A 15016-nucleotide genomic window follows, 5' to 3' on the forward strand; every position below is an offset into this window, starting at 1 on the left:
AAAAAATCCTCAAAAGCTAGACATCATGTCGAGATCCAAAGAAATTCAGAAACAAATGAGAAAAAAATTATTGAGATCTATCAGTCCGGAAAAGGAGAACCTTCCAAGGAGTGGCCGGCTGACCAAAATTACCCTAAGAGCACAGCGACAACTCATCCAAGAGGTCAAAAATAACTCACAACAACATCCAAAGAACTGCAGGACTCACTTGCCTAAGTTAAGGTCAGTGTTCATGACTCCACCATAAGAAGGAGACGAAAACCACTGCTGAGCAAAAATAACAAAGGCTCGTCTCAGTTTTGCCAGAAAACATCTTGATCTCCAAGACTTTTGGGAAAATACTCTGTGGACTGACGAGACAAAAGTTTTTGAAAGGTCTGTGTTACATTACATTTGGCATAAAAGTAACACTGCATTTTAGAAAAAGAACATCATACCAACAGTAAAATATGGTAGTGGTAGTAAACCGGTCTGGGGCTGTTTTGCTGCTTGTTTGTTTGACTTGCTGTGATAAATGGAACTATGAATTCTGCTGTTTACCAAAAGATCCTGAAGAAGAATGTCCTGCCATCTGTTCATGACCTCAAGTTGAAGGCTTTGGAGTGGCCTAGTCAAAGTCCTGACCTGAATCCTATTGAGATGCTGTGGCATGCTCTAAAACCCTCCAATGTGGCTGAATTACAACAATTCTGCTTAGATGAGAGGACCCAAATTCCTTCACAGCGCAGTAACAGACTCATTCCACGTTTGATTGCAGTTGTTGCTGCTAAGGGTGGCCCAAACAGTTATTAGGTTTAGGGGCAAACAGTTTTTCACACAGGGCCATGTAGTTATGAATTTTGTTTTTTTCTCAATAATAAAAACCTTCATTTAAAAATTGTGTTCGCATGTGTCACACCGCTGTATATATAAGTTTACTGGAAACATCTAATCTTTTTGCTTGTAGTTGTACTGTACCTTCATGATCTGGTCGCCAACACAAAGGCCCTCCTCCTCTGCAGGGCTTCCTTCCTGAACACCGGCGATGAAGATGCCCACATCATTACCTCCTGCAAGCCGTAAGCCAACACTCTCCCCTTTCTGAAAGCTCACCATAATAGTGTTTGGCCTAGAGGGAGAGAGGGAGAGAGGGAGAGAGGGAGAGAGGGAGGGAGAGAGAGAGAGAGAGAGAGAGAGAGGGAGAGAGGGAGGGAGAGAGAGAGAGAGAGAGAGAGAGAGAGAGAGAGAGAGAGAGAGAGAGAGAGAGAGAGAGAGAGAGAGAGAGAGAGAGAGAGAGAGAGAGAGAGAGAGAGAGAGTGAGGGAGGGAGGGAGTGAGGGAGGGAGGGAGGGAGGGAGGGAGGGAGGGAGGGAGGGAGGGAGGGAGGGCTTATTATCAAGGAATTCACTATATGATTCCATCATGTCCTGTTTACACAACCATGTACCGGCAATCACTGAAGACTGCAAAGCTGCTAATAGATCATCTGCATGCATTAGTCTGTTCATGCCATATTAAATAAAGGATGACAAAAACATTTTTATAATCAAGTGTGTACAGCTTTGGCAATATATTGTCCTTTTCCATTAAACTAATACCAAGTTGTGTTGGTTTCTTATTGGTTCAGAAGCATTGTTTATTGCCATGTAATTGTGTACAATGCAACGTCAATCTACAGTCATGGTGTGTTCAGTGATCACTAATTTTATGCTAGAAAAAGAACCCCATGTGTCCTGTTGTTTTCTTTTTTCTTTTGAGGCAGATCTTGTTTCTATGCCATAAAAATACTCAAACTGTTGGCATGTTTTAATCACCAGTACTGTGTAAGAACAAAACTGTGTAAAGTGCTCTGGCACTGACACAAAAGCTTTTAAACAAGAAAGCATAAAGAACAACAGTAAACATTCACATTAATAAGTCTATACAACAAAATTACAGTACTCACCCATACATCTCCTCATCCTCAGGACTCGGCCGCAGCAGAATTTTTGGTGTTTTTCTGATCGGTGCTGGAAACCAATACACATGACTTTTGCATGAGATTCGGTCTGACATACACCTCTTCTTCTGTCTCATATACACTATATAGACAAAAGTATTTGGACACCTGCATTTTCCAGCCATTTTAGGTTTTTCCCTGAACTGTTACCACAATGCTGCAGGCAAATAACTGCATAAAAGGCCTTTGGATGCACAAGCATTCAATTATCCCTTCACTTGAGCGCCAAACCTGGTCCAACATGACACTGCCCCTGTGTACAAAGGCAGCTCCATGAAGATACGCTTTATGGTTTGGTGTGGAAGATTTAATGCTATAGAGCTCTGACCTCAACCCTACTAAACAACCTTTGGGATAAATTGGAACGTTGACTGAACGCCAGGCCTCCTCACCTCACCTACACCCTTGTAGCTGAATGAGCACAAATCTAAACAAATACACTTCAAAATCTAGTGAAACATCTTCCTCTGAAATGTGGAGATAATTCTAACAGCAAATGGGCACTTAATGTGAAGTATACTGTTTAAAAAGCACACAAATGTTATAACCAGGTGTCTATAAACATTTGTCTATATAGTGTGAACACGTGGTTTAGTAATTTGGAGAAAATCTAAAATGATTGACACAAAAAGCTTTTGTAAGTAAGCATTATACATATATATATTCAGCAAGTATAGTTTACTTCTTGTTCAGAACTGTGTCTGCGTATCCCAAAGTGCATAGTAATTGCCTTTTCAACTATCTCAAGCTGAAGTTATTGTTAATCTTTTATTTTCTTTATCCTTGAGATGTCACTGGCAAAGACATATACATTGTTTATTGTTCTGTTCTCATAAACACAGTACCTGGAACATCCTGTGGTGGATCTTCTTGCTCTACCTGCACAGCAGGTGCCTCTTCTGCAACTTTGTAAGGAGACACTGGTGGACCTATCTTGGTCAGTCTGTTCTGGGGCTCCTCTCTGGAAAGAAGAGGAGCAAGATAGGGAAAAATTCATGAGTTCCTTTGATATATATATATCATAGCAAAGCCATTTCACTGAGATACAACAGAAATCCAAGCAAATAAACATTAAATCAAATAACACATTTAAATCAAATGCATATAACACTGCACTACATGCTTAACATTGTTAGCTATTCTAATTGAGTATAAGCATATGATATTTATGAATATTTGGATGTAAAACCCTACAACTGAGCTTGTTCCTTTCACAGATGGTGCCGTGTTGCTGCAAATCAACACTTCCTGGCATATAAAAAGAACAGTTATCGGCCCAAAGTACCCTTAAATAACAATTCTGCACCCTCTAGACTGCACAGTAGGTAAGAGGTGAGTAAGGAATGCTCAAATCGCCTGAAGGGGTCGAATTTCGGCTTTAATCATTTTCCCAGAATTTGTTGGTATTATTTATTTGTTTGTTTGTAATAGTGGGATATGGCGAGTCCTTGGTTTAAGGGAGGGGTTTCCAAACTACGGTCCAGCCCCACATTTCAAACGGCCCTCTGAACAATGCCAGAGACATATTTTGAAAATGTAATTTATTTCAATTTATTCAATACATATCTGTATTTGATAATAAACGTTGGCTTTCAAACATAAATTTCCCTTAGTTATTACTAGAGGTCAAAGCCCCGATAGTTTATTGCAGGAACTATAAAACTTTCTTTCGGCTTCTCCCGTTAGGGGTCGCCACAGCGGATCCTCCGCACGTTTGATTTGGCACATGTTTTACGCTGGATGCCCTTCCTAGCGCAACCCTCCCCAATTTATCCGGGCTTGGGACCGGCACTGAGAGTGGCTGGGGATGGTTCCCTGACCAGGGATCGAACCCGGGTCGCAGCGGTGAGAGCGCTGCATCTTAACCACTAGACCACCAGGGGACCTTATTTCAGGAACTATCAACTATCGGAAAAAATCAATACTGATAGTTTGGCTTCTGGAGGCGAATCACTGATGCCATGTGCTGTTTGTTTTTACAGATGGCACGCAGCACGTAGCGCGCTATATTAAATGTATTTTTTATAATATAATTATATTGATATAATTAACATACAGTGAAACCTCGGTTTGCGAATAAACCCAGGATACGAGCAAATCAGTGTACGAGCAAAAATTTTAATACAATTTGTTTTGGTTGTGAGCGATGTATCGGTCAGCGAGCAAATACGGGAGGTGGGAGCTCAGTGGTTAAGGCATTGGGCTTCGGATCAGAAGATCACAGGTTCAAATCCCACCACCACCAAGCTGCCACTGCTGGGCCCTTGAGCAAAGCCCTAAAACCCTTCCCTGCTCAGTTGTAAGACGCTCTGGATGAGGGCGTCTGCCAAGTGCCGCTAAATGTAAATATTTCGCACTGTATTGCAGATTTCTTGGACAAGTACTAAGGCGTGATGATCAGCATTAACCCAGTTAAACAGCAGTTAATTTGTTCATTATTTGTATATTATTGTTAACTATTTATTGTTATTTATTTATGATGTTAGGGGTAATAATATGTAGAATAATTACCATTACAAAACAATTTAAAATAATTTTCTATGTGTGTTTATGGGTGTGTAGAACGCATCGAGTGAATTTCCTTTATTTTTAATGGGAAAAATGGTTTTAGTGATTTTGGGTTGCGAGCTCTTTCCCAGAATGAATTAAACTCGCAAGCCAAGGTACCACTGTATTCATATTTATTTCCTTTAGCACATTTTCATAATTCAGTACAGATTTTTTATTTTTGTAATAAAGTTCAGTACTATTTTACATTGAGTGTTTGTTTTTTAAACAGTATCCATTTTAAAAACGATCGGTTCATCAATCAGTTATCGGCAAGTACGATCCAACCAAGCTATCGGTATCTGTAAAATCCACTATTGGTTGACCTTTAGTTATTAACATAAGCCTAATTATTTGTTAGATTCACCCACAAACCATATGCATATGCACAAGTAAATGTTTTAATTTCAAAAGCAATGAATATGAAAGAATGTCAATATGATAGTAATAATGCTCTTTTAATTGGCTTCAAAACCCCTTTAAAAGTAATGCTCATTTGTCTGTACAGTGCATAACAAAATAAACTAATCTAGCATTAGAAGGCATCATAAATACATGTAAATACTCTGGCCCATGTAATTCTTAGTGACTGACCCAGCCCGAATTATAGAAAGTAAAAATTATGTGACCCTGAAAAAAAAAGGTTGGGGGACCCCTGGTTAAATGTCTCAGAAATAAACATACCTGGCACTCTCTCGTGGCAGCTCATTGGATGAATGGGAGGAAATGTCTGACTGCCGTGACTTTTGGTCATCTTGTGGTGAGTATGACCTGTAGGATTCCATCTCGGAGATATCTAAATAAAAAAATAAAAAACGGAAATTCAAATGAGAAAGTGAGGTGCATTTCAAGTGCTAGTGCTGTAAAACCCTCCACCAGATGCCCCCCGAGAGATAGAGTTTACACACAACTCTGAGAGTTATTCACTGTGTGTTAATGTGTCAAGATCTGCCTCGTCATAACACACTGAAAACCAGGAGGGCAGCTTCGCCAGCACATCCGTTGCCATTCGGGGGGGGGGGTTTAGGGAAAGAAAAAAAAAAGTGGGAAATGGCAGTAAGGTTTTGGCAGTATTGAACTTCAAATGAGTTACAAAGAGGCAGAACGGAAAAGGTGTGTGTGAGAGAGAGAGAGAGAGAGAGAGAGAGAAGAGTGTGTAAGATCTGATGGAACAGGACACCCGTTACCCCGCTGATGAGACGTGCGAGAGACACATACATATACAGTGAACTGTCTTGGACAGCAGAGCTCTAATGTTCCAGGCAATCTCCATGTAAAAGAAGAACCGTTTCTTAAAGCTCTACTTTTTCCAGGGTAGTTCAGAAAATTCCTGTTAATAAGAGACGGGATAACAAACGACACCGGTACGAAACAGATATCTGGACCAGAAAAGTTAGGTACGACATTCAATCCCAAGATACAAAGCAAGGTAAGAGTGATTGCGTGACAAACAGGAAACGGTGAGAGAAATAAGAGATAAAAAAAGAGAGAGAGGGAGGGCGTTACTGTGTAGCTGGGTGCTGCAGGTGAACCTAAGAGCATGTCCGCTGCTTTAAGAGAACTCTTCAGCTCCTCGCAGTGCCAGTGGTGGCCAGTGCAGCATGCCTAAAACACACTCTGTTACTTTGCATAAGACACACACACATACACACAGCCATAGATATCAGCCAAGAGCATCTGCGCAGGACTAAGTTGAGCACTAAATAAGAAAATACAGGAATAGAAATAATGTGTCCTCTAGTAGCAGTCATTAATATGTGACCATAGGGATGCACCAATCAGATACTGTGTATAAGAATTGCACTAAAATGGCAGATTTGAAATACACATTGATTTTATGCCATAAACAGAGGCCAGTGCTTCAGAGGGCAATCTTACAGGGACAGTAGTGATGGGTCATTCATGAACGATTCATTAATTGTGAACGAGTCTTTAAAGTGACTCAGAAGAACGAGTAATCTCAAAGAGTGATTCGTTAATTTTCTACTGGACACACGTGCAAAGCATCGCAAAATCTCCGTAGGTTATGTACCGGAAACAGAATTGAGTAATTCACCTTTCGACTCTTTTAGTCCCAGTCATTAGTTCTTTTATCACGTGACTCTCATAGGCGCTGCACGATGCAATAGACCAGGATTTTTTGGTATGAACCTTGGAATTATTTTTACAAGATGCTACACAATGCAATAGATCAGGGTTTTTTTTTGTTAGGAATCTTGACATTATTGTTACAATAATTATGGGAGTCATGTGACAAAATAACTAACGACATGGATCATGAGATATTAGAGGTGAGCTACTCATTTTGTTTATCATAAGTGGTTCTTAGCTCCATTGAGTGTCGTGTTCACCCCAGGACTCTAATCAGTTATATTCTTATACTTAAAACACACTAAATAGACATCAGAAGAGACACAAGGAGTAACCCCAAAACTGAAAGGGACAGGCTTGTTTGGTTTCTCTCATGGTTTCTTCCTCATGCGTTCTCAGGGAGTTTTTCTTTGCCATGGTCACCACTAGGTCCATTTGGTATAGTTAAGGATATAGTAAACACTGACTTGCTGCCATGCAAAACCCAAACAAATGCAACCCCTCTTCATATGTTTGAACTTCAAACACAGCATATTCCTATATATACAAATACAATCATGTCATCATCATGCAAACGTTTTGCATCAATGCTTTAAAAGAGTTTCTGTAAGGTTGTTTGTTTTCTTAATATAACTATTGCCTTAAGATGGAACATGGGATCGGTGCATCCCTACTGTAAATAATGAAATGTCTTTTTTAATCTGCAAAATAAGAGTGCATATATGTGAGAGAGTAAGAGAGAGAGTTTTCCGTTTTAATCAGAGATGTGTAAAAACGAGTGTTCGAGTGTTCCCATCTGTAGGGTGGAGATGTAATTACAGCCTGTAGGACACACAAGAAACTAAAATCCTCCAAGAAGGGAAAGATAAGAGAGCTGTACAGTCACTCCACAGCAAAATCAACTCCCTGATCACATCACATCTGGCTATTTACATCACACCAATACTGTACAGTATATGTATCAACATACACACATCTCTCATATATACACACACGCAGTCATACACACTCAACAGTAAGAAACAAATGCACACATTGGACACTATAAAAGCTAGCATTGGAATACACACACACACAGACACAGATACAGACACACACACACACACACACACACACACACAAAGAGAAAACATTTAATCTAATCATGTGATTAGATGTAGTCTGGTAATTAGGGATTACACACTAAAAGGCTTGTAACGAGTAAACACACATCACCTCCACTGGAAGTCCGTTAGGATTTTGGCAAAGACTGGGGTTAAATCCTGCCTGAAAGTTTAAGTAATCTTTAATTTTTAACTATATTTTTCACATGAATTCCCCCCTACTTCTCAAAAACAAGCAATTCTGAGAAAGTCTAAATCTTTTTTTTGCCTTTAGAAACATGTCTGCCTCCAAATCCAACATGACCTAAATATACTGACAAACCTACAGTCTGGTCTATAAACCAGGCACAAAGTAAAGCTTAGATATTACATTATAGTAACAGTATAATACTCATATCAGCGTTAGTTCACTATGAGAGCCGTGTTGCTAATAACTACAGCAGTATGAATATCAAATAAATAATGTATATCACAAAAAGTTATACCCCACCCACCAATTGCCATTTAATCACCAAAAGTAAAACAAGTCACCACACAGAATTACCAATGAATAAAATAGTTTATTGATTCGGACGGATATTAAAAACTGAAGTTAGCAAAAAATATAAGTGCATAAATGTAATGGTTTCACAAATATATTAAGTGCATGGGCTTGAAAGCTTTACAAATTCTGCTAAGGCACAGTCAATAACAATGATTAATGGCAACCGGACAGTGTGTGCTGCAGTGTCTCTGACGTCCATCTGCTAAAAGTATGACATATTATCTGTAAAATAAAAAGAACAGAAATAGAATTGCTCTTGTAAAACCATTACAGTTTCAGATCAGTGCAGGTCTCTGGCTATTAACCTGCACAAGGGGGTCCAAGAATAATGAAGTGAATAATAATAAGAACCATAAAAGAAACAGCTGAAATAATGTTTGTGGATGGCCACTGATACTGAAAACCCATGGATACACACATGTACAGTATAAGTCATTTATTTATTTATAAGTATATGCGTGTATGATATGTACCTGATATTATCACTCTGCTCCATCTGTTTTATATTAAATCATGATGTGGCAGGCTGAACAGATCAAACATCTCACACTAAGAATGCTGATTTAAATCTGTTTAAGCACACTCATTAGAATATCAAAGGCACAAACCAATTATAATTTGCATTAGTATTATGATATAACCGGAACCTGGAGCTTGCAATGCTACGCTTTACAATTCTTTGTCAGAGTACATTTTTAAAGGGTGAAGAAAGAAAAATCATAGATTTTTTTTATTCTTGCTAAACAGTTTGCATTGATGCACAGATGACCCTAAACAAATTATTTACATAAAAATTTTCAATGAAAACCCACAAAAAAAGGTTGTAAAGTAAACCGTTATAAAATCAGTTGCATGCTCCAGTGCTTTGCTTTAAAGAAGCCAAAATGCAACAGCTTATTTTTATGTTTATATGCTAAAAATAATCTAAAAATAATTCCCTTGAGAGTGTTATGAAAAGTAAAAACAGAATAAATAAAATAAAAATATCTCAAATATAATAATTATTGGCGAGTTTATCACTATTAAAAAATATAGTAATATAATATAATACAGAAAATTGCTTAAATTAAAGCCTTGAGCCTGACTGTAGCCTAAACTACAGCTGGTTAAAGGCTTGCTAACAATGCAATTCTAATTGTTTCCGTCATTCGCTCTCCAAAAGCAACGTTATATTTAACTAATTTAATATATATATACTGCTAGTTTAATCAATCAATCGGTCGACCTCTACAATAAACTAAATATGACCAATCTCAAAATAGTCAAGATTTAAATTTTTAATAAAAAACTATATAAAGATCTGATTTTCGGATAAAGAAGTAACCTTGTTATTAGCATAATTTATTGATATATTATATTATATTTAGTTTACAATTAAAGACATAAAAAAACATTTTGCACACATTCAAAATATTTCCATTAGCTAAGATGTGTTTTTTGCAGTTAACAATTTCATAAACAAATTCTAGCCCTATAAACCAAATCACACTAAATACTAATATTCCTTTATTGCCGACATCCTTTGATATTATAGCTCCAGTCCATGTATTGAATAGGCTATAAGAATAAAAGTTTATTATAACGATGTTATAAATCTCTATTCATGAACTACGGAGATAGCTGGGCCAGTGTAAGCTAGTGCCAAATAGATCACGTCAATCAATAATCAGCTGCGGTGTGCTTAAGCAGTACTCACCGTCAGGCTCGGAGTCGCTGTCAACCAGAGCCGGGATGCGCACCAGAATCTGTCTGTGGTCCCTCTGCACCACCAGTTGCAGTTTTCCTCGAGACTTCTCGATCAGCTTCCCCGCATCATTCAAAGACAGATTCTCTGTCACAGTCCCGTTAATCTGTCCCAAAGCAAACAAACTGGTTAAAAAGATATAGTATTTTATCTGTAAAACCCATAAAAGAACTAAAGAAGTCTAGCATAAGTGCATAGACACATAATCTGTGGTTTCAAGGTAAACACAAAGAGAGACACTATACGGACAAAAGTATTAGGACACTTCCTCAAGTGATTTCCTCACCTGAACTAAGAGACCCAAACTTGTTCTAGCAGGACAGTGACCATCTGCACAAAGCCAGCTCCATGAAGATATGCTTTACATGAGTTGGATTGGAAGATATTGAGTGACTCAAGTGCACGTCTCCTCACCTCACCTACATCAGTACCTGAATTTACTAACACCCTTGTAGCTGAATGAATCTCCATAAGCACACCCCAAAATCTACTAGAACATCTTTCCAGAATAGTGGAGGTCATTCTAATAGCAAATAGGTATTAAATGTGGAATGGGATATTCAACAAGTACATACAGTAAGGTGTGCACAAACCTTCATCCATAAAGTGTAGCTCTGTGTAAAATGATTTTTTATAATGTTAAAAGACATTCAATGTGAATGCAATGGCAAGGTTGTAATTTTATAAACTGCACATTTCCTGATACGTTTACATTTGTGTATGTGCATGCTTCACTTCAGCAAATCAATATTGATGTATTCAGGTGATGCTTGATATCCTCAGTAACAAATTAAGCATGGAGAAGGTTTGACAGTGTGTAGATGTGGGTCAGTTTTGTTCAGCCCTGCCCCCTCAGATACCCCTGAGCTAAGTATTATAGGTATCAGGTTTATAGGAAAATAATAGTATTAGGTTTATGACACAAAACAAATTTTCTGATTTAATAAGTTGTGATGTTTTCACTTTTTTGTGTGGTTCTAGACCAGATCTTTTCATATCTGAGAAGTGCCCATGCCAAGAGAATGATCGAATCAAAATTCATGTAGCTTGTAATGTGAATGTCACAGTATAATGCACTATTTATGGAATTTTGCCTTCAAAATATTACAATAATAGAATGTTTTCCAATAATTTGTATGTGTAATCCTGTGATTTGGTGGATCAACTACTAATTTGTAAATGTACCTTGAGGATGATGTCGCCTTCCTGCAGGTTCCCATCTCTGGCTGCCAGTCCTGTGCTGGTCATCTCTTTGATAAAAATCTGGCTGCCCAACCGAAGACCGTACTCTGTCAAAAAGATTTCAGTTACTCCCCCCTGTTGGTTAATCCTGACCTCAAACACAATGACCTCAACTACATTGTTAAGAACCTTACTACAGCCAAGCACACCCTGAGGCAAGCGCCATCACAGTCCAGCAAACAGATGGGAACTGAAAGCCAATCAAAATCAGGCCATGAATCTAGAGTTGTAGCTGTACAGACTTTATAAACAGCTTTCCATTCCCTAAAGATCATCTATTAGCCAGTGTCCAGCTAAATAAATCTATAAAATCCAGTAAAATAAGTTTCAAGGTGGAGACCAATCTCATGTTTTGGCTGCCTAGTTTAATGAAGCATATCATAATTTTATCTTTAACAAAAAGTCAGCAAGATTCCAGCTATGATCTTTCATGTTCTCTTCTTGCACAAAACAAAATAATTCAGGTGTTTTTTATGTCGTCTCATGGTATGAGGCGTGTTAGATATAACGGCAGATTTATACCATGGCTTTGCGTGCGTTTCCACCTGCATGTTCCTGATTCAGAAAACATCACTGCAAATCCTAAACCAGGAACAGCACAACCAAATCATGTAAGCATCTTAGCAGCGCCTTATCGGCTTTGCACCTTCAATGCACTTTCAGAGCACATAGATCTCAGTGAGAGTTGAACAATCAATGGCCTTTTCTACAGCCCTAATGAGACACAGTAGTTCCGAGTGCATGGCCAGTGGCTCAGACTACATGCTGTGAACCACTGTTGAAAAGATGAGAGGAGACAGGGCGTTAGAAGCAGAATCACAAGACTCTCTCTCTCTCTCTTAAGACTCCTTGCCAATCGCTCAGCCGGAAATAAATCAGATTAAAATATCCTCATTTCCAGCCAAGATAAAATCTCCACCCAGATGCAAGGAACACCGAAGAGAGTTCTTGCATAACAACCACCTTTGCAAAACCATTGTAGACCTATTTTCCTAAAAAGAAAAAAAAAAGAAAAAATAATCCTCATAAATAAAGAACTGGTTCCCTAGGGCCCTACCACTGCATAGCTCAGCACTTCCCATGCTACACACCTGATCCAGCTTTACAAACAGTTTAGAAATTAGCTGTTGTTAAATCTAAGAAGCATTAAACAATAAAATTTCACCACAGCCCTGGAAATAAAGGACAATGACTATATTTCACTATATTTGTAATTCACCTCCTCAGCTGATTAGCCATTCATATAACGCCAAAAGTAATCAGAAGTAACATTTGGAGTAAAATCTCACCCTCACTGGGCCTGTTTTTCATGAGCAGAACACTGACTGGAGGCTCCAGCGGCTCCTGGTAGCCTCGTTCTTTCCCACCCCTCCTAGTAGGGGACTGCGAATCCTCCTGCAACCGATCTCTGCTGTAACTCCTCACCATCCTGTCCGGCTCATATCTCTTTGCGCTATAGCCTGGTGCTGGACTGCCCCCGCCTCCGTAACCAACCCCATGGCCTCGACTCGACTGTTGGCTGAGATAATTTGGCTCAGGGCTGACACTGCGGTCCAGGCTCCGACCCCGACTCCCATCCCTGCGGTAGTTCCTATCTGGGCTGGGTGTTCGGTCTGTGCTGCGGCCCCGGCTGTGGTACTCCTGCTCCAGGGTGCCACGGTGGCGGTCTGGTCCACGCGGGTAGCCCAGTCCACCATTACCCCTAGGGTAATCAGAGTCTTGGTCACTGTGTGTGCTCCGGTTCTCTTCAGGATAGTAGCTGGACAGGTTATAGTCCCGGCTGTCCCTGTCTGGGGAAGGAGGACGCTTGAGGACGGCAACTTTGCGAGGTCTTTTTACTGTCTGCAAGAAAACATACATGATAACCAAATGCACAATTAATCATATTTAAACTGTCATTATGCTGAGAAAAAGACATAGACAGAAGTATGCCAGAGCCAAGCAGACTTACTATTTTAGCCACCTTCCCACATTTTCGGAGTTGTTGTACAGCAAAGGAATGGGACACGTTGTCCATGGGAATGGTGTTGACCTGTATAACCCGGTCATTCTCACTGCCAAACAGCATAAAAACATGCAACCAAATTATTTCAAAGCCAAAAGCCTGGAGTTGACACTTGTCCAAGTCTGGGAGGGAGTGTAAGTCTAATGTTTCCAAAGTTTGAGAAAAGAAAGAGAATAAATGGAGACTTACAACAGTAAGCCATCAGCTGGGCCCCCCTGCAGGACATCAGACACGATTATGGACATCTCACCGCTGTCTATGTTGGGATTGTCTCTCCCCCCAGACACGGCAATTCCAAACCCCATCTTGGAGTCCTGAGAGACAAAGAGGAAATATGAGGGGAAGAAAATTGCTTTCAAGTTTAAAGCATTCCTAATGTCTTTTGCCCCGATCAAATCATAGATCATAGATATTAAGACAGTGAGACAGGAAGACATTAAGAGGCTAATAAACAAAACTGGTGTGGCAGTTAGGTAGTGATGGTCAAGCAGTTAGAAAAGATTTGTGCTTTAGGCAATATCTGAACACACTAGCAGCATTAATCTCCTGTTTAAACCCACTGCAAGGTGGCATCGATACAAAACCCAGCTCTGGCCTGCACTTTATCACTGCCCTGCTCCCAACAAACAGCCTCACTGTCTGCAGCAAGCAAACTGTAGTATCATTTTAGAGCCGTGCGCTGGGAAAGACAGCATAATGACCGTCTATTACTCTCAGCCTGACCTAAACTAATCTCTCCAAGCTTAATTAGGTCAGCAGAGAGCAAGACAGTTAGATTGGGATGATGGTAAATGGTACAGTTGCGGCAAATCTTTTATTGTTGATGTAGAGTTCAGTAGGTACATTTGGGGTTAGTAATCTTATCATCACAGCTCTCCTCATAGATGGCAGAAAAACATCTTAAAGAAAAAAACAACTACGTTTAAAAGAATTTATAACTATTTAGACAATGACAGGCTTTACAGCACTTGTGCTTGCGTTTTGGTGGTGTGATCCTGATCATAATCATAATTTGATTTGATTTAAATAACTTTATTAATCCCACAGGGATATTGCTGGGTTGCAGTTGCTCACAGTAAAATTTAAATAAAGATTAAAGTAAAATTAAATATAACAAATTGTAAATAAAAAATACATAAGTAAAGTTATACATTAAGTATAGATGCTGTATAAACAATTCATTTCCATTCTCTTTGAAACATACTGTATAAAATGTGTAGCAGCAGTAAAACAGATGGTAGAAAAAGTCAGATTAAGTTACTGAACATGTAACTATAAATATTATTATTATTAATAATAATATTAGAATATGACATTAAAAATGGCGTAAAAATCTATAACTGAAACAATTAGACTGTAGCATTTTTAACAACTTTAGGACCCATGATTTAGGCATAAATTGCACAGAAAGCATAAAAAGAAAATGCTATGGTACGCTATGTTCGCAAGTTAACACAAGCGTCCCCGTGCATCTGTTTTACCCTGAGACTGAAGTGCTCAAGTTTCATCGCAAGAGTCAGTGTCGAATTCCCAATGCCGAAACACTGTTCATTTGTCATAACATGACGAGTACCAAATTTGATGAGTTCCACAGCCGACGATTACCGAGGTATTCCTGTATATCTATATTGTATGTTTTGTTTTATATGTTTTGTTGGCCACATGCAGAAATTATCCCCTGTGGGATCAGACTGAGGTGTTTTATTTAGTTGGTGGGAGGAGTTGTACAAGATAGAAAGCAAGTGGTGTTAGCAAGTTTGAGT

The 15016-nt window shown here is 39.1% G+C and overlaps 1 protein-coding gene across 2 annotated transcripts in view; it reads right to left on the bottom strand.

The window, feature by feature from the left end:
• Nucleotides 1–15016, bottom strand: part of tjp2b (tight junction protein 2b (zona occludens 2)) — a 58424-nt gene that overhangs the window by 11535 nt on the left and 31873 nt on the right. For both annotated transcript variants that reach the window (XM_083555288.1, XM_083555287.1), the window contains 9 exons: nt 13443–13567; nt 13200–13302; nt 12538–13090; nt 11192–11295; nt 9959–10112; nt 5209–5320; nt 2823–2938; nt 1924–1987; nt 958–1108 (listed from right to left, as the gene is read on the bottom strand). In XM_083555288.1, coding sequence (XP_083411414.1) covers nt 958–1108; nt 1924–1987; nt 2823–2938; nt 5209–5320; nt 9959–10112; nt 11192–11295; nt 12538–13090; nt 13200–13302; nt 13443–13567 — 1482 coding nt within the window. The remainder of the gene's footprint in view (nt 1–957; nt 1109–1923; nt 1988–2822; nt 2939–5208; nt 5321–9958; nt 10113–11191; nt 11296–12537; nt 13091–13199; nt 13303–13442; nt 13568–15016) is intronic.

The sequence above is a fragment of the Silurus aristotelis genome (genome assembly GCF_946808225.1).
Source record: "Silurus aristotelis genome assembly, chromosome: 11".
In the NCBI taxonomy this organism is placed as follows: Eukaryota; Metazoa; Chordata; class Actinopteri; order Siluriformes; family Siluridae; genus Silurus; species Silurus aristotelis.